This window comes from Ailuropoda melanoleuca, chromosome 8 (assembly GCF_002007445.2).
Source record: "Ailuropoda melanoleuca isolate Jingjing chromosome 8, ASM200744v2, whole genome shotgun sequence".
Taxonomy (NCBI): domain Eukaryota; kingdom Metazoa; phylum Chordata; class Mammalia; order Carnivora; family Ursidae; genus Ailuropoda; species Ailuropoda melanoleuca.
The window spans coordinates 124722556-124746682 of NC_048225.1; the positions used below are offsets into that span (position 1 = coordinate 124722556).

Genomic DNA, 24127 nt, shown 5'->3' on the forward strand with positions numbered 1-24127 from the left:
CTTCAACTTCTATCTGTTTCCAGAAGATCAATAATAGAGGTGTGCCATTGCGAGGAGTTCAAGTAGTTTGGAATTCTAAAAGGTTGTAAGAGTGGACGAGACCTAGGAGAAAAAGATGAGTTGGTGGTGGAAACGAGGGAGCTGTGGGAAGGTAATGTTCCCCAGTTGTGATGAGAGGTCTCTTTCTATGGCAGGTCCTAGTTTGGTAGAGACAGCAGACGAGAGATGAAGTTATAGCCTAAACCGACTAGAGTGAGGGCTGGCCTGCGTGCTTTGTAGGTGTGAACTCACTGGGTACAAGGCACGTTTGAAGGTAGAAAATAAAGGTTTCGACAATGGATGATTCAGTTAATACGTTGACCCTGAGCCAGCTTCTAAACTAGAGAAATGTCCTTCAAATGGATATAATTAGGCAGCACAGCATTCAGCATTCTTCAGCGTGTTGCAGGTCAGGATTATAGGCTCAATTCTAGTTGATGAGATTGGTAGAGCAGTGAAGTTGAGTAAGGGAAAGTGAGATTTTTCAATATGCTGTTTTATTGACCCTGTGTTTTCGTCTTACCAGTGCTGTTCATTCATCTCCTGTAAAAGAAAATGGTTTTCACTGGGAAAGAGTTTTCACTGGGCTTAGTTGAGAGACTCAGGGTTCTAGTGTGGTTTGAGGTATATAATTGATTTGGAATTTGGCCAGCAGCTAGATCAGGGATTGGCAGACTATGGCCGACAGGCCAGATCCAGCCTGCCACTGTTTTTGTAAAGTTTATTGGAACATAGTCATTCCCCACTCATTCACATGGTGCTTATGGCTGCTTTTGTGCTTAACAGTGGAGTTGAGTACTTGTGACAGAGATCCATGTGGCCTCTGAAGGCCCTTTATAGAAAATATTTGCTGACCTCTGGCTCTCGGTCGTTGACTGTTAGGGTCCCCTTGCTGAGCTTGTGATTTACTCTGGCCCTTATGTTAATATGGTAGAGCCCCCAAGTTGTCTTGATTGGTTAATCATAATTTTAACAAAAAATGCTAGGGGTTTTGGTGTTTTAGTTTTCCTTCTCCGCAGAAGTGAATGTGTGGTGTTTTATCCTTTCTCACCACTCCCAGTTGCAAAGCCAATTGTGTTTGAGAAGCCACAACTACTAATCTTTCTCAGCATACACAGCAGTCTCAGCATGCGTAGTTCCTGGGAGCAAATTGCTGCACTTTTCCCCTTTTTCTTCCAGTTCCTACACCCGTTGTTTTCATGCTGGGATCTTAGTCGAGGTGCTTTCTGAAAAGAGCTGTGTACGAGTCTCCCCACCTGTCACCATTTGAACCAACATGCTTGTATTGTTCATCTGTTTTCTGTGGTGGGTTTTGCCTGAGAGTTTGTCGTGCAGGGGTTCCATTGCTGCAAAGATCTTTGGAAATTACTGCTCTACTCCAGGTGACTAAGCTGCCACCGTCACACATAGCTGGTCTGCTGTTCCTAACAGCCTTTCCTTCTGGCCAGGTAAAGTTTGTAATCATCAGGAAGGGAGGCTGTGAACAGTGTTTAAAGTTCTCATTCCCGCCTTCCTTCCTACATACGTTGGCTTCAGTGTGGAAGCTGTGGTCATATGGCTCTAGCACATGGCGGGAGTGCCCCCTGAAATGTGATTTGGCTGCTGTTAGATGGGAGAATTCAGGGTCTCATTGACGGGGATCAGATTGCTCAGAGTGACCAGTTCTTCTATAACCACCAGCATGGCAGACCTAGGATGTGGTGAACTTTCCTTCTAATATACCAGTCTCCTGGCCCTGCTTTTTATCGCTTTTGTGTGTGCTTCCTGATAAAGCTCTACCTCAATAAAGAGCTCCTATAACTAATAGTAGTATTAGCACAACCAAATGAATGGGAGTCAGAATACATTTATTAGAGAAAAGTGAGCAAGAACCCATTCTAATGACCATAATCCCCACGTGTCCCTTCTACTTCCTCTGGATTGTTCGTGGATTTTAGGACCTCAAGGGAAGAAATTAGGATTTAGGAGGAGTGGGGAGTGGTGCTTTCTTGAAGTAGAAAATAGTTCAACTCCACACCCATTGTCAGAATGATTTTAATCTGTTATTTTCTGCTTTTCTGTAAGAAGATGTCTCTACCAGCTCTTGCTGGGGACGGCTATTCTTTTTTCTTATGTTCGGTTTCATTACCTGCTGTGGCTAATGGTGTGCGTCCAGCAGAACAGAGCTCAGGGAGGTTGTATCGGATGTTCTTAAACACAGCCCGTCCATGCTTTGCAAGAGTGAGAGAATTTTTCCGACTCTTAGGCTGTCCTGCAGTTCTTCACTTGTGTTCAAGTACCTTTATTTGCCTGTGGCTTTGGTCTTAATCTTTTCAGTTTCTTATCCTTTACAAGATTCCCCCTCAGAAGGTAGTCTTTGTAAGCATTTGAACAAAAATGCTTTAACCAAAGTTGGTGTCTGGATCTTTTGGTGGGATGATTTCTTGGACTGAGGAGGGGGCATCCTTCTGATCACTATCCCATTTCCTTATTTTCCCCCTCATGCACCTGTTCGTCACTAACATGCAGGAAGCCTGTCTAGCAGTCCAGAGGAGATGTCTGGCGCTGAGGAGGGCAGGGAGACATCCTCAGGCATTGAAGTGGAGGCCTCGGACCTGAGCTTCAGCTTGACTGGGGATGATGGCGGCCCCAACCGCACCAGCACAGGAAGTCGGGGTACAGACACAGAGAGCTCAGGTGAAGACAAGGATTCTGACAGCATGGAGGACACTGGCCATTACTCCATCAACGACGAGAACCAGGTCCATGACCGCTCAGAGGAAGAAGAGGAAGAAGAGGAGGAGGAAGAAGAGCATCCTCGGCGCCGTGTCCAGCGGAAGCGGGCCAACCGTGACCAGGACTCGTCAGATGATGAGCGGGCCCTGGAGGACTGGGTGTCTTCAGAGACATCCGCCCTACCCCGCCCTCGCTGGCAAGCCCTTCCTGCTCTTCGGGAGCGGGAGCTGGGTTCCAGTGCCCGCTTTGTGTATGAGGCTTGTGGAGCCAGAGTCTTTGTGCAGCGTTTCCGCCTGCAGCACGGGCTCGAGGGCCATACTGGTTGCGTCAACACCCTGCACTTTAACCAGCGCGGCACCTGGCTGGCCAGTGGCAGCGATGACCTGAAGGTGGTGGTTTGGGACTGGGTGCGGCGGCAGCCAGTACTGGACTTTGAGAGCGGCCACAAAAGCAATGTCTTCCAGGTGAGGCAAGGGGGCAGAACAGCGGTTGAGAAAGTCAGGCAGGAGTTAGACAAGCCTGAGATGCCTGGCGTGGGAGCTGACAGCGAGTTGTGGTAGGAATTGGGCATCAGGACTCAGTCCTGCTGTGGCTGCCATGATGCCCTAGTGGAATTACGTGCACTGAAGGACCCATGGCAGCCTTTTGTTTGCCCTAAGCTCAGAGGTGGTTGGAAGCCTCACTTTGGTGGGGTGCTTGGAAGTCCTCAGGAAGGTAGTAAATGTGCCCTGGGGGAAGGCACACAGTGTCAGAGCGGAGGCTCCGGAGCCAGACTGAGCTCAGCTCCTGGCCCTACCCCTTACTAGCTTTGTGATCTTGGGCACATTCTTTACTCTCTGTCTCCAGTTTATTTATCTATAGTGTAGAGCTAAGAACACAGGACCATGAGAGTTAGACAACAATGAAAGTTAAGCAGTTTAGAACCATGCCTGGTGCTTAATAAATCACGTGATGAGTGTTCGTTAGCATTGTTATCCTCTGTTTACTCACCGGCCCTATCCATCATGTTGGTACTAGCACTCATTTCCTAGGCATGATCTCTTCCCCAACATTCCCTCTGGTTTCCTTTGTCTTTGCAGCAAATTTCTGCCTGCTTCCTGAATCAAGATAGGTTTTCCTCCTTTTTTCCTTACGTTTCTCCCCTGGTAGGTGTAGTCCTAGTTCACTCGAGCACTGACCTGTACCAGGTCACCCTTACAGAGTCATCTGAAATGCTCTCTTGCATCAAAAGCTCCCTCTTTAACTCTTGAAAGAGATTGGACTTGAGCCAGTGGTAGACGACTAGGAGAGCTAAGTTTCCAGCTGTTGTTCAACCAGAGGGATGGGTTGGGTTTGTTACTACAGTTTTCCCCTCTCAAATTCACCTCCTCAGTTTCTTTTGTATGTCCCTTTTTTCATTAACATCCCAGGCCAAGTTCCTTCCTAACAGTGGTGATTCCACCCTGGCCATGTGTGCCCGTGATGGGCAGGTGCGGGTAGCAGAGCTGTCTGCCACACAGTGTTGCAAGAATACGAAGCGTGTGGCCCAGCACAAGGGAGCGTCCCACAAGGTCAGTAAGCTCTTGCCCCCATGGTTGTGCGGTCTGACTCCTCAACCAAGGATCTCAGCCAGGGCCTTCCCGGATCTCTGCCCATGTGTCTCCTCTGTCATGGTCACCCACCTCACCTTTTTCGTCCTGAAGTTTGTAGATAAAAAGGAGAAAAAGCAGCCACCCTAAACTTCCTGCAAGTGAAGTACTTGAAAGCTTTCTAGATCTTGCACGTGCAGCATTCAGTTGATGATACCTAACCCCTAAGCTGACCGGCGTTTGGTTTGGAAATCCTTGAGGTCTCCCGCGTCTTCCAAACCTCTTGAATTTACTTTGATTGTATCTAGAACACCTTAACAGCTCCAAGGTCCTAGTGGAGAGAGCTCCAACTTCTCTCAGGTCTCAGAGCACAGACAGCACTATTTATGGAAGCCCTATTTAGGACTGGGAATATAGAACAGACGGTCATGGGGCAGCCAGTGAGGAGCTGAGAGCCACCTGTCTCAGAGCGGTCGTGCTGTAGAAGGAGGGTGGCCCTCTCTGACAAACCCTAAGCCGATCTGTACGTGGGTCTGGAGTATCTTTCTCTAGCCCACGTGGCTCAGAAAATATGGAAGTTACCTATTTGTTTGATTCTTAAGCCTACCTTCAACCCATTAGTAAACTAATTTTTACAACTAGGGTGTAGGAAGTGAAACTTGGGCACCATTTCTCTCCCCACCTGAGAGTTTAATTGATTTTGTTTGAGAATGAACCTTAATGGTGATGTTTTTCTCTGGTATCACTATTCAGATCCCTTAGGGACTTAGTTGTCCTTTTGACTTGTATAGAATAAATAAGCTGTGACAAATTCACGTAGAACAAGAGAGAATGGGTTTATTCCTTTCCTGGGGTTTTACAACAAAAAGCTAGACATGTTTCTTGCTGAGGCATTTAAAATGCTGTCCTTCCTAAAGATAAAGGAATGAACTAGATGGCTTCTAATGCTATAGAAACCTTTGTCTTTTTGTCCCTCAGTTGGCCCTGGAACCGGACTCTCCCTGTACGTTCCTTTCTGCAGGTGAAGATGCAGTTGTCTTCACCATTGACCTCAGACAAGACCGGCCAGCTTCGTAAGTATAGCAGTGATGTTTTTACAGAGCTGGACCTCTTGGCCTTGAAAATACCCAGCCTGTCCTAGGTAATGCCCACCTCTCTGGTCAATCCAGAGGGTCCCTCTGTGTCTGTGCTAAGAGGCAGATTGAGGCTCTGGGCACTTCCTCCCTTCTTTGTTGTTGTTTGCTTCTCGGCAGTACGTTCCTGTTCAGTCTGCCTTCATTTCTAAAACAAGATTCAGTGATCTTCCGTGTGGGCTGTAATCACTTGTTGATCTCCTCCCCATCCACTTGGGTGCCACTCAGCTTACCTGTAGGAAGCACATTACTCTACGGAGCAGCTTAGAGATACGGTCCTATGTAGTTTTCAGTTCAATTATGTATAGAAACTGTAAACAAAGGGTAAATCTTACATAAAACTGTTAGTAGCTATAATAGAGTTCTGTCCTATCACAGTTCCCTTTTACATGGATTTGAGGTTCATGGTTAAGTCACGTCCCTCATCAGCTATGTAATGTCGTAGAAAGAACAGAGCATCTTATTTGGATCTGGGCAGACCTGGGTCAGACTGCAGCTCAGGCACTACTGTCTAACCATTCTGAACCTCTGTAGCCTACTTTGGGCGTAACCAATCAGTATTTCTCTCTCTAGTCTCCACGAGTGTTGTTGAGAATGTCCCTGATGCCCCAGCATAGTGTCTGACACCGTGTTTGGAACTGATTATACTATAGCTACTAATTATTTTAGTTTTTAAAAATTTTAATTGTTCCTATAATAAGCAAATACATCTTGCTTTAAAAATTCTAATAAAGTATATGGGCAAAATGTAAATGCCCCCTCAAGCACACCTCCCTGCCCCCACTTTTCTAGTTATTGGTAGCCATTGTTAAAAGTTTTGGAATACCTTTCCAATCCTATTTGTATACTTTACGTATCTTAAGATATACACTTTCCCCCATAAATGGGATTAAATATATGTATATATAAACATACAGACATGTAGGCTTCTGCAATTTGCTTTCTTCATGTTGAATGTGTTTTGGAGATCTTTCTACATCAGACCTTAAAGATATTTCTACTTAACCATGGTACATTACAGCATTGGTGTAACACAGTTTATTTAATTGCTACCTTGTTAATGAATTATCTAGATTATTTATGGTCTTGTTAGTCTTAAAAATTTTGACGAGTCTTGTGTGTCATTAACAACATTAAGTAAGGGATGTCATTGATCTCCATAGCATACAAGTAGAAGATAAGCTAATTTAGGGAATATAATCTCAGGGTCGGTTATTATTAGACTTTTATTTTTCCTTCTTTCTTTTTCTTTCTTTTTTAAGATTTTATTTATTTATGAGGGGGGGTAGCGAGTGCACAAGTGGAGGGAGCAGCAGGCAGATGCAGAGGGAGAAGCAGACTCCCCACTGAGCAGGGAACCCGATGTGGGGCTCGATCTCAGGACCCTGGGATCATGACCTGAGCAGAAGAGGATGCTTAACGTAACCACTGAGCCACCCAGGTGCCCCTTGTTTTTTTCATTCTGGAGTTCCAGAGGGGAGGGGAAGCACAAAGATGTGACAAATGGGCTAAGTTTGTTTGGTCTGCTCTGGTAGAGAGTTTTGAAGCAGAGTGGGAGCTTATCCTGAGTGCCAGGTCATAGGAAAATCACCGTGAGATCTCAAGGAGCTGGGGACAAATGGGCAACACAGATGACTTGGGCAGATGATTGAATTTGGAATAAAATGACATAAGCAATGGCTCTGGATGCAAGTACTGATGGATGGGATAGACACTCAAAGAGGGAACATAGAAGAAACTTGAAGTAGAAGGAGGCCCAGAGTCTGGATTTGGGGGAATAAGAGACTGTGAATTTTCAAAAATTTTTTGCTTTAGGGGTTGAAGAAGTAGAAAGCTTGACTGAGGTGGGGGACTGAATGTAAGGTCATGGCTGGAGAATCCAAGCTGCCCTTACGTGTTAAGCTGGTACGTGAACTTCCGCTTACATCAGAGGCGTTTTCGTGTGAAGCTGGCATCATGGGAACTTTTCTCTTGTGTATTTATGATGGCTCTGTCTCTGGAAGCTGGTAAGATTGGCTGACATCTTAGGAAAAGAGTGGGATTTGGGGCTGTGGGTGGGATATCCCTTTAGCCAGCGGAAGGCAGTTTGAAATATTCTTCAGAGGACTTCTTTGGCCTGATCTGTTGTTATTTTTCACTTTTTGTTGGAAAATACCTGCTTACTATAAAAACTGCAAATTTTAAGGCAAAATTTGGTAAGTTTGTTTCTTACGCTTTCATGTGCTCCATCCTTCTGATGTGAAAAAAAAAATTTTTTTCCCCTACTGCCATGATTAATCATTTTTATAGCACCTCTTGCCAGTTCCCCAGAGAGCCCAGGGTACTCTGCATTTATCCATTGGGAGAGAGACTTTTTCATTTCAGATGAATAAATGGAAGCATTAGAAAGAATGCTCGTTGTCAGGATTACAGGATGGTGGAGCCTTGTTTCATAATCTGTCCCTTTGGTTTCTTCCTTTTGCTTCCACATGGTCAGCTTTATGTTTGTCTGACTCTCTCCTTCTGAAAATCCACATTGCTTAGAAAATGAGATGATCTTGTGAAACAGAGCAGTGTCTGCTTTTCCCCGTCTAAAACCCGATTAGAGCTGCCTCTTCTCCATTGCTAGTTTTGTTCCTTAAACTCGTTTTGGATGTGTTTTCTCCCTTGTGTTTTTGAGGGTTGTGTATGTGTGTGTTTTCTCTAATGGCATTCGTTTTTAATGATCTTCATGCACTGTTTGTTTTTTGAAGATTTTATTTATTATTTATTTGAGAGATAGTAGGAGCACACAAGTGGGGAGGTTGGGAGGGGCAGAGTGAGAGGGACAAGCAGGCTCCCTGCTCAGCGGGGAGCCCCATGCAGTCTCAATCCCAGGACCCTGGGATCATGACCTGAGCTGAAGGCAGACGCTTCAACGACGGAGACACCTAGGCGCCCCATGTACTGTTTCAGTCAAAAGCTTACAGAGATTTTAAAATCAAGTAAAATCTCTCCACTTTGCTTAGAGCAGTTCTAGGCTGGAGGGACTTTGACCATGCGGAGAGGATGCTAAAATCATTTCTTTACAAAGAAACTCGTTGTCATGGTTATATTTCTTTCAGTGTCCATAGCAACAGAATGAGCAAAACCTTAGAATTAAAAAGGAAAGCTAGAACCCAGCCCTTTCCTTCCCTGTATATTTCCTAATTGCTATGATATCATATTTGAATGGCTGGACACTTAGATTTGGGAAGAGTATTCATCGTGCTGCCCTTACGCTGGGACAGATATAGCTGTTTAGCCAGAATCTTCTGGCTAAAACTCTAAAATTTTATAGGGTTTTCCTCAGGACCCCAGTGCCCTCCTAAGGATAGCCCTTTTTTGTGGTACAACCAGAGGAGTAATTTATAGGTGATTTCCAGCTTTAGAAACAACTGTCTTCATAAGAATATCCTCTCCTAACTTGCTTCAGATAAAGGAAGAATGCTGCTTTCCTTTGGACCGTCCCTGTGCTAGAGCCGTGCTTGTCATTTTTCAGTGTGCATTTTTAGAGCAGGGTTGTAAGTCACACTTTTGTGGAATCTGGGAGGTAGATTCTTTTTTTTTTCTTTAAAGGTTTTATTTAGAGGGAGTGGGCACAAGCAGGGGAGAGGGGCACAGGGAGATGGAGAAGCTGTCTCCCCGCTGAGCAGGGAGCCCGACTCAGGGCTTGATCTAAAGACCTTGAGCCTGAGATCATGACCCCAGCTGAAGGCAGACACTTAACTGACTGAGCCACCCAGGCGCCCCTGGGAGGTAGATTCTAACCTTAAGGTCTTTTCTGGCCACTGTTTTTATGATTCATCCTCCTTTTGCTCCCTGCTCGCAGATGACTAGAGGATGTATTTATATAGGATGGGAAGGTGTGGGTGGTGTCATCTGTTTAATGGTAGGCCATCATCATGTTGGACTCCAGCTAAACTGACACTACCTGAGGAGCAATGCTCTTATGAACCTTTAATTTACACGTCCTGAGGAACGCCAGAAAATGATTTCACTGCGCGTTTGTTTTTCCCTCCCCAGGGTAGCATTTATTAAATATACTTGGAGTTGATTTTTATCTTTTTCTTGTCCCAGTGTTCAGAACAAACAAAACCACTTTTTTCTTTCTTCTCAGTGAGAATCTGGTCTTACTAGCTGTGTGTGCATTACTGTCTGTGCTCTCTCTTGCCATGACCATTTGGGTCTTTTAGAGAGTATAACTTTTACACTTCTCTACTCTTAAAGGAAACTGGTGGTGACAAAAGAGAAGGAGAAGAAAGTGGGGCTGTATACGATCTTTGTGAATCCCGCCAATACCCACCAGTTCGCAGTGGGTGGACGAGACCAGTTTGTCAGGTGAGTCTGGCTCTTTTGTGTCTTTGAGAGTTTGAGACTGCTGCACTGGGATCCTTTGTGGAACCGTGTGAATGGCCTTGGAATATCCATTAACCACCATCTTGAATTTTTTACTGTTTTCTAAAGAGTTTAAGCTGCTTCTGAGGCATTCTGTTCCCTGATGTAACAATCCCTGAGGGATAGCTTAACATCTATAGAGATAGTCAAGTTTTTTGTTTTTTTTTTTTTTAAGATTTTATTTATTTATTTGAGAGAGGGTGAGAGAGAGAGCATGAGGCAGGGGAGGGGGTAGAGAGGGAAGCAGACTTCCTGCTGAGCAAGGAGCCCGACACTGGGCTCGCTCCTAGGACCCTGGGATCATGACCTGAGCCGAAGGCAGATGTGTAAGTGACTGAGCCACCCAGACACCTGAGATTGTCATGTGTTAAAGAAGTTTGATGAATTGACCAAGGTCCCCACATAGCAGCTGATAAATCCAGGTTTACTGGTAATTAATGAATTAGTAAATATTTCCTGTTATTTTTCATATATAAATTAACGTGTACTAGAAGCTTTGAATGCTGGTTTCAGATACAGAAATGATTTGAGTGGGAGTACTCAGTGTGAACTCTGGGTTTTTGACTCCCACTGTCAAGAACTGGTTTTCTTTCTCTGTAGTGATATCTTTGTTACTGTTAACGTTTGTTTTAACACTGGCTGTTGAGGCATATCCTAAGGAAAACAAGAGTTCAGAGGTTCAATCCCTACGTGTACCACTTAGTTTCCTTCTGGCCCTTAGTCACAAACTATATCCTGTCCCTACCAAGTAGGCCTATTTGAGCTCTGTTTTGTGGTTATACCATCCCCCTTTGCTGAAGGATCATCAGTTTGGAAAGGAGGAGGGAGAGGAGCACTAGAAAAAGGAATGACTTTTTGCTTTCCTGATGGGGGGTGAAAAGCATTATCTTCCTTTTAAAATAAGAGCACAGGGGCACCTGGTTGGCACAGCAGTTAAGCGTCTGCCTTCGGCTCAGGGTGTGATCCCGGTGTTCTGGGATCGAGCCCCACATCAGGCTCCTCCGCTGGGAGCCTGCTTCTTCCTCTCCCACTCCCCCTGCTTGTGTTCCCTCTCTCGCTGGCTGTCTCTATCTCTGTCAAATAAATAAATAAATAAAATCTTAAAAAAAAAAAAAAGAGCACATTTTTATAACTGTATTCTGAAATTAATTTCACTGATAAGTATCATGGGGGATAGAGTAAGTTTTTAGAAATACATGAGAGATGACCTTCCCTTGTTCAAGAATCCTGCCATAAGAGAATTAGACAACTTTGTGCCTCTCTTTTTCCTGTTTCCTTTGCTTTCCAAATTTCTATCCTTTATTCACCAATAGCAAATATGTAGTAGTAGTTTTTTGTTTTTGTTTTTTGTTTTTTAAATAAGAAGCTGTTGATTTAAAAGGGTTGTAGTTGTCATCAGGTGCTGCCTCTTTCAAATAGAGCATTTACTGAAATTCCTAGTTTGGATTTCCTGCTTAGAGCTCTGGATTGCTTGAAGAGTCTGTATCTGTAGATAATTCAACCACTAGGTCCTTGGTGTTTGGAGGATACTAGAGCAATTGGCTTTATCTGCCAAAAACTGCAGTTGATAATGCCTTAATCCAAAGCTGATATGTTGCCAGGGTTAGACTAAGGCTGGAAATTAGTTTTAACATTTAAACAAATCAGTTTAACATTTAACATTTAGAAATCAGTTTCTAACATTTAGAAAATACATTCAGATTTTTCTGTCTCTTACCAGCTCTTTATCCTCTGTCCCTTTGTATATTGCAAATTTTCAGCCGATGTAAGCTATTCACTTGGCATGTATAGATTTTGAGGCGCACTGACCCTGTGCAAGCAGATGGCCCTTCGAGCAGCACCCCAGCTCTTCTCTGACATTAGGGTCGTTCAGTTTCTCTGGCACCTCTTCAGTTCAGCCAGTTGAGTGTTTTGGGATTTCCCCTTTCTGAATCTTTCTTTGAAAGAACCTAAAGAGCTCACCTTCCAGTACAAATTTGAAAATATTTTTGGTGAATATTTTATGTCATAGCACCATTAGCTTTCATTCTAGCCTGAAGGAATTCCTTCAAGGGAGTACAGAGAAAGCGCTTACTCATCCTCAAGGCCTTTGCGCCAGGAATACTGAATTTTGGTTTAGTATCGTGAAGAAGCATTTAAAGGAAGCCTAGAGAGACCTGCTTTTTGGCCTATAACCAAAAACGGGGTGGGGTGAGAAAGGGTAAAGTAGGCAAGTGGAGGTGGTGGAAGTGAGGATGCCTACTACTAAATCCTCTTTAGGTTGGTTTACAAATTGACAGGAGTGAAGAAAAGGAGAATGTATCAGATAAATGAATCGTGTGGTGGTTGGTTGACATGTAAATTTATTGGTAAAGGATTTGGTATAGGCCCTGGCTCACAAATACTCAATAAATAGTCCCTTTGCTTTTCTGTCCCTAGGCTGGTACCAGCAACACTGAAGAACATTAGATTAAGGGGAGGTGGGGTGGGGGAGAGGAGGGAAGAAAGAGGCTTAAGGTAACAAGCTAGTGGGTACCTGAAGGCCTGTGGAGATGCCATAAGGGTGTTGACAGTGCTGAAACCACTATTTGATTTAAAATGTGTGAAGGGCATAGGAAGACTCAATATTGTGAAGATGTCACTTCTTCCCAACTTGATCTGTTGATTCAGTGCAATTCTAGTAAAAATCCCAGAAAGTTATTTTATGGATTGATAAACTGATTCTAAAGTTTCTATAGAGAGGCAAGAGATCTGGGGCGCCTGAGTGGCTCAGTAGTTCTGCGTTTGCCTTCAGCTCAGGGCATGATCCCGGCATTCTGGGATCGAGCCCCGCATCAGGCTCCTCTGCTGGGAGCCTGCTTCTTCCTCTCCCACCCCCTGCCTGTGTTCCCTCTCTCGCTGGCTGTCTCTCTCTCTGTCAAATAAATAAATAAAATCTTAAAAAAAAAAAAAAAGGGCAAGAGATCCATAACGGCCAACACAGTACTGAAGGGGAAGAACAAAGTTGGAGGACTGACGCTACCCAACTTCAAGACTTCCCGTAAAGCTATAGTCATGGAGACAGTGTACCGCTGGCTAAAGAATAGATAAATAGATAAGTGGAGCAGAATAGAGAGCCCTAAATAGACACATGTAAATAGAGTCAGCTTATCTTTGACAAAGGAATAAAGGCAATACAATGGAGCAGAGATGATCTCTTCAACAAATGGTGCTGGAAAAGCTGGGCATCCACATGTGAAAAAAAGGAATCTAGACACACCTTATACCCTTCAAAAAAATGAACTCAGGTGGATCACAGACCTAAAAGCAGAACCCCAAACTATAAAACTTCTAGAAGATCACATAGGAGAAAACCTGGATGACCTTGGGTATGGTGATGCCTTTTTATTTTATTTTTGATTTAATAAATTTTCATTTTCCAAAATGTACAGTTGGTGGGATCGTGTTCACCCGTCTTCACTAGCAGACAGGGCATCTCCACCCTTGCTGTTCCTGGTGTAAGTTACTTGAGCTCTGTGCTCTGAAACTAGTTTAATAAGTACTTCACTAAGGAGCTCCTAAGGGGCTGCCCTGGCCAGAGGACCTCGAATCTTCAGTCTCTCAGAGACAACAGCTAAGAGTTTTAGAAGCTTAAAGTTGGGAACTTCCTTATAGAGTTAGTCATATGTCGCTTTGTCAAACAGCACCAGGTTACTGAGCTTGTCCAAACTTTGCCTTTGGACCACTTCTTTTCGGCCTTGCCCCCAGATTTGTTCACTGGGTCTTTGTCGTTTTTGGCCGACTTTCCGGCATCTTCTTGTCGTCCTTGGGAGGCATTGCGAAGCTGGGAGAGCAGCAGTCATGCCTGCAGCCTTGCTAATAAGATGTTGGACAAAAAGTGGTGATGTCTTTTTAGATACAATACCAAAGACATGATTTGTGAAATAGTTGATAAGATACACTTCTTTAAAATGAAAAACTTCTGCTCTGTGAAAGACACTGTCCAAGAGAATTAGAAGACAAGCCACAGGTTGGGATTAAATACTTGCAAAAGACATATCTGATAAATGACCGTTACCTAAAATACATGAAGAACTCTTAAAACTCGACAAGAAAACAGCCCAATTAAAAAATGGGTCAGAGACTTTAACAGACACCTCTCTGAGGAAGATACATAGATCACAAGTAAATATTTAAAAAGATGTTCCACATCCCGTGTCATCAGGAAAATGCGTATTAAACAGCGAGGTACCGCTGCAGAGCACTGACACCACCAAATGCCAGCAGGTCTGTGGAACCACAGGAACTCTGATGTATTGCTGGTGGGAACGCGACATGGTGCAGCCACATGGGAAGACAGTTTGGTAGTTTCACATACAACTACACATGCTGTTACCGCGTGATCCAGCAGTCATGCTCCTTGGTATTTACCCGGAGGAACTAAGAACTTATGTCCACATAGACATCTGTACATGGATGTGTATCGCAGCTTGATTCATCGTTGCCAAAACTTGGAAACAACTAAGGTGTCCCTGAGTAGGTGAATGGATAAACTGGTACGTCCAGATAATGGAATAGGAGTCAGTGCGAAAAAAGAAATGAGCTATCAAAACATGAAAAGACATACAGGAACATGAAATGCATATCACTAAATTTAAAAAAAAATCCAATCTAAAAAGGCTGTATACTATATGATTCTGATCATATGGCATTCAGGAGAAGGCTAAAAACTATGGACACAATAAAAATAATAGTGGTCGTCAGGGGTGGGGTTGGGGGAGAGAGGAGCCGGCAGGGTGCAGGGGATTTGCAGGGCGGTGCAAGTGCTCTGTATGGTATCATAGTGATGGATCTATGTCCTACTTTTGTCCAAAGCCGTGGGCTTTGGGTGATTGCCATGTCAGTGTAGGGTCATCCTTGGTAAAAGCAAATAAAAGCCATTCTGCTGAGTGGTGTTGATAGTGGTTGAGGTTATGGGTGTGCGCGGGCAGAGAGCGTATGGGAAATCTCTGCCACCTCCTCGATTTTATTGTAGACCTAAAATTGCTTGAAAAAATAAAGTCTCTGACATTTAAAAAAAAACCATTTTTTTTTAAATGTCAAGGTCCTGTCCTATGCTCAGAAAATAGGGGAGAAAATCATATTCATCTTTGTATCAGCACTGTCTAGCACAGGAGCTGTCAAACTATACTGCCTGTTTTGTTTTGTTTTTAAGATTTTATTTATTTGAGAGAGAGTGTGTGTGCGTGCAGGAGCTGGGGGAGGGGTAAGGGGAGAGGGACAAACAGACTCCCTGCTGAGTGGGGATCCTGATGCTGGGCTCTATCCCAGGACCCTGAGGTCATGACCTGAGCCAAAGTCAGATGCTTAACTGAGCCATGCAGGTGTCCCTACACTGCCTGTTTTTTATAAAGTTTTATTGGAACACAGCCATGGCCATTCATTTACATATCATCCAGGGCTGCTTTCAAGCTACAGTGGCAGAGTTCGGTAGTTGTGACAGGGACCAGATGGCCTGCCAGCTTAAAATATTTACTGTCTTGCCACTTAAGATCAAGTTTGCCAATCCCTAGTCTAGCATCCTATCTGTAGTAGGTTCTTCTTAAATAGTTACGGAGGAAAGGGGAAGGAAGGTAAGGATTTGCTCAGAAAGAGGAAGGGCAGAGAGCCTTACAGACCGAGGAACACACTGAATGGTCCCTACACCAAAATATTGAATACTTAAATGTGCTTTACCAGTTTGCTGACTTACAAAGTTTATGATGGCTTAGTGACATCTAAGAGCTGTTGATGGAGACTTTGTTTAGAGGGGAAACATGGGATTATCAGATGCCGTGTTTGTGGAGGAGGCGGAATCGGCAGTGTCCTATTTGTCTTTTCTCCTCTCGGGGTTCATTTAGCAGAGGTTCCCGGATAATTCTCTTAATGCAGGATATTAAGCAAGAAAGTGTGGAGACTACGAACATGCATTGATACACTCATCTATTCATTCATCCAGCATTTACTGAGCATCTCCTGTGTGCTAGACACACACTTGACTAGACAGTCTTTGCCTTTAAGGAGCATTCTGGAGAAACAGGTATATTAAGGATTGAAAATATTAAGAAAATACGCAGGATTGCTCAGCTCCTAAATTGCAGAGTCAGTATTTGAACTCAGATCGGACTCCTTAAACATGGGAGAAACCATTTCTCCATGCTGTTCTTTCTCACAGAGGATATACTCAAAACGAATGGGAAATGAGTATTTCAGTAGTGGGGCCGGTGCGTGTAGAGGTAGGAACACAAGCTGTGACACGGTGTGTTCAAGGAAGCCTAGCTTTTTTGTTTTGTTTATTCTTGTATAACATATAGGAACTTTGAGGGGAGATGGAGAGTCCTACTAAGGAGTTTGGACTTTATTTAGTAGAAAATACAGATTCACTGAAGAGATTTTAAGCAGGGAATTTACATAAAATGTTGCGTTTTAGGATACTTCCGGCGACAGCATGAGCAAAGAAGGCAGTGAGAAGGATACTACAAATAACCTAGGCAAAACCTCCTTCCCCTCTGTAGAGTCAGAGGAGAATCTGAGACCAAACTACAAGAGGAAAGGACAGAAAAAGCAACAGTGGGAAGTCAGGAGAGGGAGGGTTTTAAGGAAATGGGCAGACAGGCACGAGGAAGAGGTTGAGGAGTGGACTCATCTAAGGCAGGTCCTTGGAGGGATGAAAAGAGCAGCTGTGGAGAGGAGGTGCTGAGATGGGAGGAAGCACGCCGGCAGTGGCTCGTTTCTCCTGTATGACCAGCACCCGACAGGATAGCTGGCTGGTGACATCTGCCCTAGGTGTGGGAATGAATGGTCCGAGTTTGGGTCGCAGAGATGAGGAAAGGTGACCGTGGTTGGATGGGAATGAAGGCAGGAGAGAAGAACTCTTGAGGAGATCCTGGTGAGGGTTTGTAATCATCCCTCTGAGGAGTGAGAGGGAGAACAGGCCAAGTTAGAGGCCAAGACAGGCTTGAAGACCCACGGACTTCGAGAGGTGTGGCCTCTGTAGCAGTAAAGGCTGTTGGGGAGCTTTCAGTGGAAATAAACAGTAAGTGATTAAAAGCGGGGAGGAGAGAGAAGCCACTGCAGGTCAATGTGATTTAGGATTACCACTTGAACTGGGGAGTGTCTGGATAAGAGTCAGGATTCGGAAAGGGCTAGGGGAGGAGGGCCTTCAGGGAAGAGTGGGAGCCAGAATCTCGGTGGGGTGATGTCCTTTGTCTGTCCTGACATCCAGCTGACTGCTGTTCCTGCCACTACTTTGCAGTTCTTCAAGGAATCAGTTTGTTAAGTTTTAACATTTTATTTCTTCCGTTATAGGATTTATGACCAGAGGAAAATTGATGAGAATGAGAACAATGGCGTGCTCAAGAAATTCTGTCCTCATCACCTGGTAAGATTCGTGAGGGGCCATTGGTTCCCGGCTTTCCTAACTCAACCCCGAGGCTGCCCCTAAAATTGTTGGCGTAATGGGAGGAGCTTGGACTTTCGAATCAGTTCCCTGGATTTGAATCCCGGCTCTACCACTTACCAGCTTTGCGATCTTGGGCAGTCACTTCACCTCTGTTAGCCTAGGGTTGCTTACTGACAGAGTGTAGATGTAAAGATCATTGCTTTGCCCCGTGACAGTAAGGCCGAGGGAGGTAGCATTTGTGTGTCACACGGCTAGCTCACAGAAACCACCAGCAGAAAGCCCTCTCCCCTGAGATGGCCACATTTCACTGATTTTACTCCTGTCTCTCTCTCTCTCTCTCTCTCTCTCTCTCTGTCTCTCTCACTCTGGGAGAAGATAGAGGGGAGTTGAAAGGAAAACCTGTTTCCTGAAGGTGGTGTAACAAGTGGGGGGGTGGGGCATCAGTCAGTATCTGCTCCTTATTGCAGGTGAACAGTGAGTCCAAAGCAAACATCACCTGTCTCGTGTACAGCCACGACGGCACAGGTACGTGAGCAGGGCCCGGCTCCTAGGCTGGCACGCACCCTCTGTCTAGGGAGCTGCCGAGCCAGCGAGGCCCGTGCCCTGCGGTGCTCACCGCTATGCTAGAGCTCCGAGCGGAGCGGCTGGGGCGGAGTCGCTGACGGTGTGCGCACAGCGGGCGGCTGCCGCGATGACCCCGGAGGCACCGGGTGCCACTTGCAGAGCGCTGCGGATGAGACGTGGCGCCGCCTGTCCTGAAGCCCAGGCTCCTTGCCTGAGCAGGTGCTTATGCCTTTGGCTCATTCTTGAGTTAATGGGTATGACCTTCCTGAGCATTCTGCTACCCCTGGGTTGGCAGGACGCTCGTAGTCTACCCTGGACACCTGACCTGCCTGCTGCTCCAGCTGAGTGAGATGGGTGCCACACCTGGGTATTCGGAGGGGGCACGACTGGCAAGAAGCTGCACCCCAGCCCCCGACTCCTGGTCCCAGCTCTTTTTCAGCCTTTGCCTTCACTGCTGTGTGCTTGTTCTTGGCAGAGCTCCTGGCCAGCTACAACGACGAAGACATTTACCTCTTCAACTCCTCTCACAGCGACGGGGCCCAGTATGTGAAGAGATACAAGGGCCACAGGAATAACGCCACGGGTGAGCCTGTCTTCGGAGCTGCTGTCTGTTGGCTTAGGGAATGGCAGTATTTCATTCAGGCTGTATGGAGAAGAGCTCCCTGAAGGACGGGGCTGCCTGTCAGTGCAGGGAGACGGTGTCCCTCGTTGGGCCAGAGCAGCACGGAGGGTCTGGAGCCTCTCTCACCTCAGGGATGTGGCTTCGTTTGGGCATCAGGAGACTTGAGTGACTGTATTTTTCTTAAGATTTCAGAGAACTTCAGGCTTAACAGGATTGTTAGGCAGTCTGGGAAAGCCCCCTCAGCCTGTGGTACTGAATTGAATTGCCTGAAATCGAGGGGCTGGGGGGGCGGACGTGAGCGTCTAGCTCTAGGGTGGACGATGCTTTGAATGAGGCAGAGGAGGAGGCCTGGTGCCAGGGCCGCCCCCCCCAGTCTGCAGAGAGGTTGGCCGTTTGCGTTCTGTGTGTGGCTTCCGAGCTTAGCTGTGCCACGGAGTCACCGGCCAGTCTTTAAAGCCTGGCTTCTATCCCCAGACACTGATTTAATTGGGGTGGTGTACAGCTTGATAGAGGTTTTTAAAAGCTCCCCATGTGCCTCTAATGTACAGCAAAGTTGGGGTGGTCACTGCTCTTGTCACTGCTCCTCAAAAGGATCTGTCATAATTTTGACTTGGAGAGAGCAGTGACTTGTCCTTTTTCTTCTGAGCTGGTGAGGTGAGCAGGAGAGTGGGGGCTTGGAACTTAGTCCATGGGCAGGCAGAAGCTGAGTGCAGTCCCATGACCGCCGTGGAACTGCACAGAGTTGCTGGGACGCCCAGCTTCTCTCAGTGATTCCGGGGGGTGGAGCCGTGTTGTTCAGAGTCTGTAGCAAGCACAGTTCAGGTGCTTCTTACAGGCAATTGTGGCCTAGACCTCCCTCATTCTCAGGCCAGCGACGGCCCAGGAAGCACTGACCGGGTGGCATGAAGGGAGCACACAAACTCAGGGTGAGCCTTGGGCGTAGGACCGTGCTGCCTAGCAATGGGCAGAGCTGGAGTGGTTCAGGCTGCGATGAGTAAGGCGTTAGTGAGGCCGGAGGTGCTCCATAGGGTGCAGACCAGTGAGACGGAGGCTGCTGCCGAGGGACTGCAGCCCCTCGGCCCCGTGGAGCTCTGTGGGGGGATAGAAGTCGTCTCTGGGACTGGCATGAGTCTTGGTCTGTCTGTTACATACACACAATCCCTTGATTTGTTTTGTGAAAATGAAAGGAATTCCTTGGCTCTTAGCTGACTTAGGGTTTGTGAATAACTGCGGTCCCTATGAGGTAGATCTATACGGGCCTGATGCCAGCTCTCATGTGGGTTCTTCCCTCGTTTACCATTTCAGTAAAAGGCGTCAATTTCTACGGCCCCAAGAGTGAGTTTGTGGTGAGCGGCAGTGACTGCGGGCACATCTTCCTGTGGGAGAAGTCATCCTGCCAGATCGTTCAGTTCATGGAGGGGGACAAGGGAGGCGTGGTGAGTATGCTGTGCTGGGCCGGCCGGCCCCCTGCTCTCTTGCCAGTAAGGTAGGTCTTAGCAGGGCCACGGGGTTCTCACACCGTGGCAGCACGAGACTGTGTCTCGGAGGTCTGGCCAGTACAGGGACGGCAGCATGGTCTGGGGTGCGGAGGTTCGGGTGGACTCTTGTCTTTCTTTTTCTGTCTCCTGCCCCTCTAAGGCAGGGCTTATTGAGGAGAAAAAGGGATCTCAGGGAAGAACCTCTGGCCTGAACGAGGGCTCTCTAGGCAGGCACCTTTTCTGAGAGAAAGGCATTGGAGTTGAGGGCACCCCATCCCACACGGTGCCAAGGGTACCGCCGTGCCTCCGGCCTCTTCCCTCAGGAGTAGCTGAGTCGTGATCCTGACGAGGTCCTGGGCCCGCGGATACAAGCTAGTAGAAGGAGCTAATAGGGACAGAGCAAATATGGCAAACATTTTTTTTTTCATTTTTAAAAATGTTTATGTATTTTTTTAAAATAATGACTGAGCAGCCTGCCGTGCGATCATATCACAGTCTGCCTGTGCTTTGAGCTCCAGGCCGTGCTCACAGAGGCGGGGTAGAAGAGAAGCATGAGGGCCCCGAGCTGGGGGTGAAGTGTGGCCAGCTTCTGTGATGAATCTAGCTAACCATATAGATTTTTCTTGGAGACCCAGAGTTGGGAAGGTACTCGAGTGGCTTCGTGTTGTAAGGTTTTTGGACTGCAGATCTGAAAGAGGCGGTGTGGGAGGCGGCCCTGTCCCGATCACCTTCGGCACCTGCTGCAGGGCCTCTCAGGAGTAGTCGAGACAGCTTGTTTTCTCTTCCGCTTCATTCCTTCTAAGCTTTGGGGTTGCAGCCCAGCCATCTCTCCACAAGGCTCATCTTGAGTGCTGGTAGAATTTAAAATGGTTCCTTGCAATCAGGCTCCCTTTCCTTGTGTGTTTCTTGCCCTAGTGTGAAGTTATTTCAGATTGTTTTCTGGTTTTGTCTAAATTTTGGGGACTTGGGGCCAGTACAGATCCAAGGCTTCTGTGGCCTGAACGTATGTGGAGAGGAGTCCTGAACTTGAAGGTGTGTCTCACTGTTGCCTGCTTCATGTCCTGCTCTTCCATAGGTCTTCTGTCATCTGCATGAACAAACTAAAACACTGGAATCTTCATGAGAATTCTGCAGTAGGCGTATAGTCAGAAGGAAGTCAGAAAGGGCCAGTGCATCCTTTCTAGATCATAAACTGTCTTGCGTTCCCTTCGAGAGACGCAGGGCTGAGTGCCCTCCCCCAGGCCAGCCCTTGTCCGTTCTCCACACCATTCTGCAGGCCAGTGTGCTTTCACCTCAGCCAGTATCAGGGTGATGCATCCACGTGCTCAGGTGGGGAGGGCACCTGCTTGGGATGGGTGGGCCCCAAGCCTGGACTGAGTGGTCACAAGAGTGAGGGACTAGGGCAAGAGATAGAGACTGCACAAGGTTCACGGCTTGTGCCTGCCCCTGTGTGGGCGTGATGACCTGTGTGTCCTCACTTGGCCCCTCTGTTGTTTGGCCCTAACGTCCCTGCAGCGGGTCACCGGGCAACGGCCTCCAAGCAGGTTCACAGCAGGTCATCATAAGTAGAACATCAGAACCAGAAGGGAGCTTAGAAGTTCTTGTCTGCCTGGCCCAGGTCTCTCGACTCTGGTTCTGGCTCAAACTCCAGTCCTTTCTTTGTTCCCAATCGGGGACAGGGGTGGGGGAATGACATCACAGGACAGTGCTTAGTCTCCCAAAGCACTTCGCTGTCCCTTCCTATCCCTGCGTCCCCCAGGCCAGTCCTCTTAAGGCTAGAGCTCTTGGCTCTGCTCAGGCGTGTTACCGACAGGGTAAGTCCCGGCGTTCAGACGGGCCTGGCCCAGAAGCTCTCTGTCGGCTGCCCCGGCGGGCTCCAACGCAGGTACTGTGTGCTGCTGACTCTTACTCCTCTTGCCCTTGGCTGGGTCCTTAGTCTTAAGTTCCAAGGAGTGTCTCCTGTGTGCTTTCTGATTTTACTGCCGTGCTCAAGCAGAGCTAGGTCAGAGCAGCGGGGGCAGCAAAGGCTCATCAGGAGGTGGGGAATGAATTCAGGTTTGTATGTGTAAGTTGTCACATATCTTTCCATCGTATTCTCAGGCAGTGGAGTTCCTGTCTAGTGCCTCTTTGTGCTGCAGATGCTGGAAACTTCCACACTGCCTAAGAGAGCCCCTGTATAAACTTTGCGATGAGATGACATGGGGAGTGAGAGAAGGAGAAGAGAAGTGGGGTTTCTGCCTTATTCTTAGGCTCAGGTTTTAGCTTCAGTCTTTTTGGAGCATTTTCATTTACTTGTAAAATGGAAGACCAAAGAAGGTTGGAAGTCTGTGGGTCAGTTTTATTTTCCACGCTGGCCCCCGTTTCCCTGCGCTGCTCCCTCAGCACTTGCAGTCCAGGCAGAGGGGGTTGGTCCAGAGGGAAGTAAAGATAAAAGAGGCTTTTTGCCAGGGGTTGTTTTCTTGGCCTACAGGGCAGCTGCAGGGCGGGATGGGATGGGATGGGATGGGATGGGATGGGATGGGATGGGATGGGATGGGATGGGATGGGAGGCAGGGGGGACAAGACCCCATCCCAGGCCTGCCCTTCCATTTGGAAGGCTGATGTTTCCAAGTCAGACAGCAGGGGGCATGGATGCTCCCGACAGGAGGAAGCTGCCCAGGTCAGGCGGCCTGCCTGTCTGCGGGAGAAGTTTTTCCGGCTCGGTGACTGCACCCAGAGGTGGCTGATACGGATGCCGTGGGTGCCCCAGGAAGCTGTCTCCCCTACACCGTGCCACCCTTTAGCGGAGCCTGTTGGGCTTTCGGGGCGGACAGCAGAGTGCTGTCCCCTGGAGCATGCAGGGATCTCAAGACTCCGCTACCATCTCACTCCCCAGCTCGGCCTCCCTCCAGTTTGAGTCAGCAGCGCCAAGTGAATGTAATTGTCCCTGGACTCTTTTCTGGGGGTTCAGCAGCAGCTGTTGCTTTCTTCATTTTTAAAAATTTATTTGCCATTTGGTGAAAGCCACTGAGAAGTTTTTTTTGTTTTTTTGATTTTTTTCCCAGCCTTGGGCAAGTTGGAGCTGTGGAATCCGGAGTGGATGAGGTCATCTGGACCTCACTGCCTTTTTGTGAAGCCAGCAGTAAGCTTGGCCAGTCACCCGCCCACCCCTAGGGCTGTGTCTAGGGTGAGGCCACCCCTACCTATACTTAGGAAATGAGAGATGGGCCTGGTCTTACACCCAGTCTGTGTCCAGTATTTCTTCCACCCCCAGGGCCCCTGGCCTACGCTCATGATGGTTGGGCCTGCCTTCCCAGCAGCTGCCTCAGCTCTGATTGGGGAGTATGTTTGGCTCAAGGTGAGTAGTGGTTTTTAAGCCCTATTCCCACACATCCCTGAGCCTGTGCTTTCCTTTCCTCCTGACCAGGTAAACTGTCTCGAGCCCCACCCTCACCTGCCTGTGCTGGCAACCAGTGGCCTCGACCATGATGTCAAGATCTGGGCACCCACAGCCGAAACTTCCACTGAGCTGACAGGGCTGAAGGATGTGAGTAGCTGACTGCAGATGTCCATGTTACATTTTGAGTCTTTGTTGTCACGGGAAGGAATAACAGGCTGCCCAGTTCCTTAGAGGCGCTGCTCTAACACCCTCCCCCACATTGCTGTGATTGCCGCTCGGGGAGTAGTCCCAGCACAGGGGGTCGGGGACAGCTGCGAGGGCCTCTAGTTCACTGTGGGGGGGGGGGGTTGTCTTGACGAAGAATTGTTCTATTTTAGAGCTTCCCAGCCTTCTCAGTGGATAAACCTGGTGCATCCTTTCCTGATGTCATCTCGCTCCCCTTCAGCTTAACAGTTCCTAAAAGACGTTTTCATTGGGATAGAATGCCAGTCTTTTCTGATTGGGTCCAGGGTTCCTGTTCATTCCCCACCCGCAGCCCCACAACCCTGTTCGGTTCCAGGTGATAAAGAAGAACAAGCGGGAGCGGGATGAAGACAGCCTGCACCACACCGACCTGTTCGACAGTCACATGCTCTGGTTCCTCATGCACCACCTGAGGCAGAGACGCCACCACCGGGTAAGCGGGCGCGGGAGGTGAGCTCCCGAGGGCAGTGACGCTCTCGCGGGTAAAACCTTCCAGTGCACGCTTTCTCGCTACTTTAAAAAGAGATCAGGTGGTTTTGGTTGGGTGTCCGATCCATTGTCCTCCATCCCCATCAGAGCCCTGATGTAGCCT

The 24127-nt window shown here is 47.3% G+C and overlaps 1 protein-coding gene and 1 pseudogene across 7 annotated transcripts in view; one reads left to right on the forward strand and one right to left on the reverse strand.

Annotated features, from left to right (window-relative positions):
- The window catches only part of DCAF8 (DDB1 and CUL4 associated factor 8), a 41966-nt gene that overhangs the window by 14447 nt on the left and 3392 nt on the right, over positions 1 to 24127 (forward strand). For 6 of the 7 annotated variants that reach the window (XM_034667297.1, XM_034667299.1, XM_019809193.2 and 3 more), the window contains 10 exons: positions 2548 to 3218; positions 4164 to 4304; positions 5301 to 5395; positions 9683 to 9793; positions 17156 to 17228; positions 17717 to 17774; positions 18289 to 18396; positions 19741 to 19871; positions 23320 to 23439; positions 23852 to 23968. In XM_034667297.1, the coding sequence (XP_034523188.1) occupies positions 2548 to 3218; positions 4164 to 4304; positions 5301 to 5395; positions 9683 to 9793; positions 17156 to 17228; positions 17717 to 17774; positions 18289 to 18396; positions 19741 to 19871; positions 23320 to 23439; positions 23852 to 23968 (1625 nt within the window). Of the gene's footprint in view, positions 1 to 2547; positions 3219 to 4163; positions 4305 to 5300; positions 5396 to 9682; positions 9794 to 17155; positions 17229 to 17716; positions 17775 to 18288; positions 18397 to 19740; positions 19872 to 20988; positions 21799 to 23319; positions 23440 to 23851; positions 23969 to 24127 lie in introns of those variants that run through there. The other variant, XR_004627421.1, reaches the window with a different exon arrangement.
- LOC109491072 lies at positions 13276 to 13645 on the reverse strand (annotated as a pseudogene).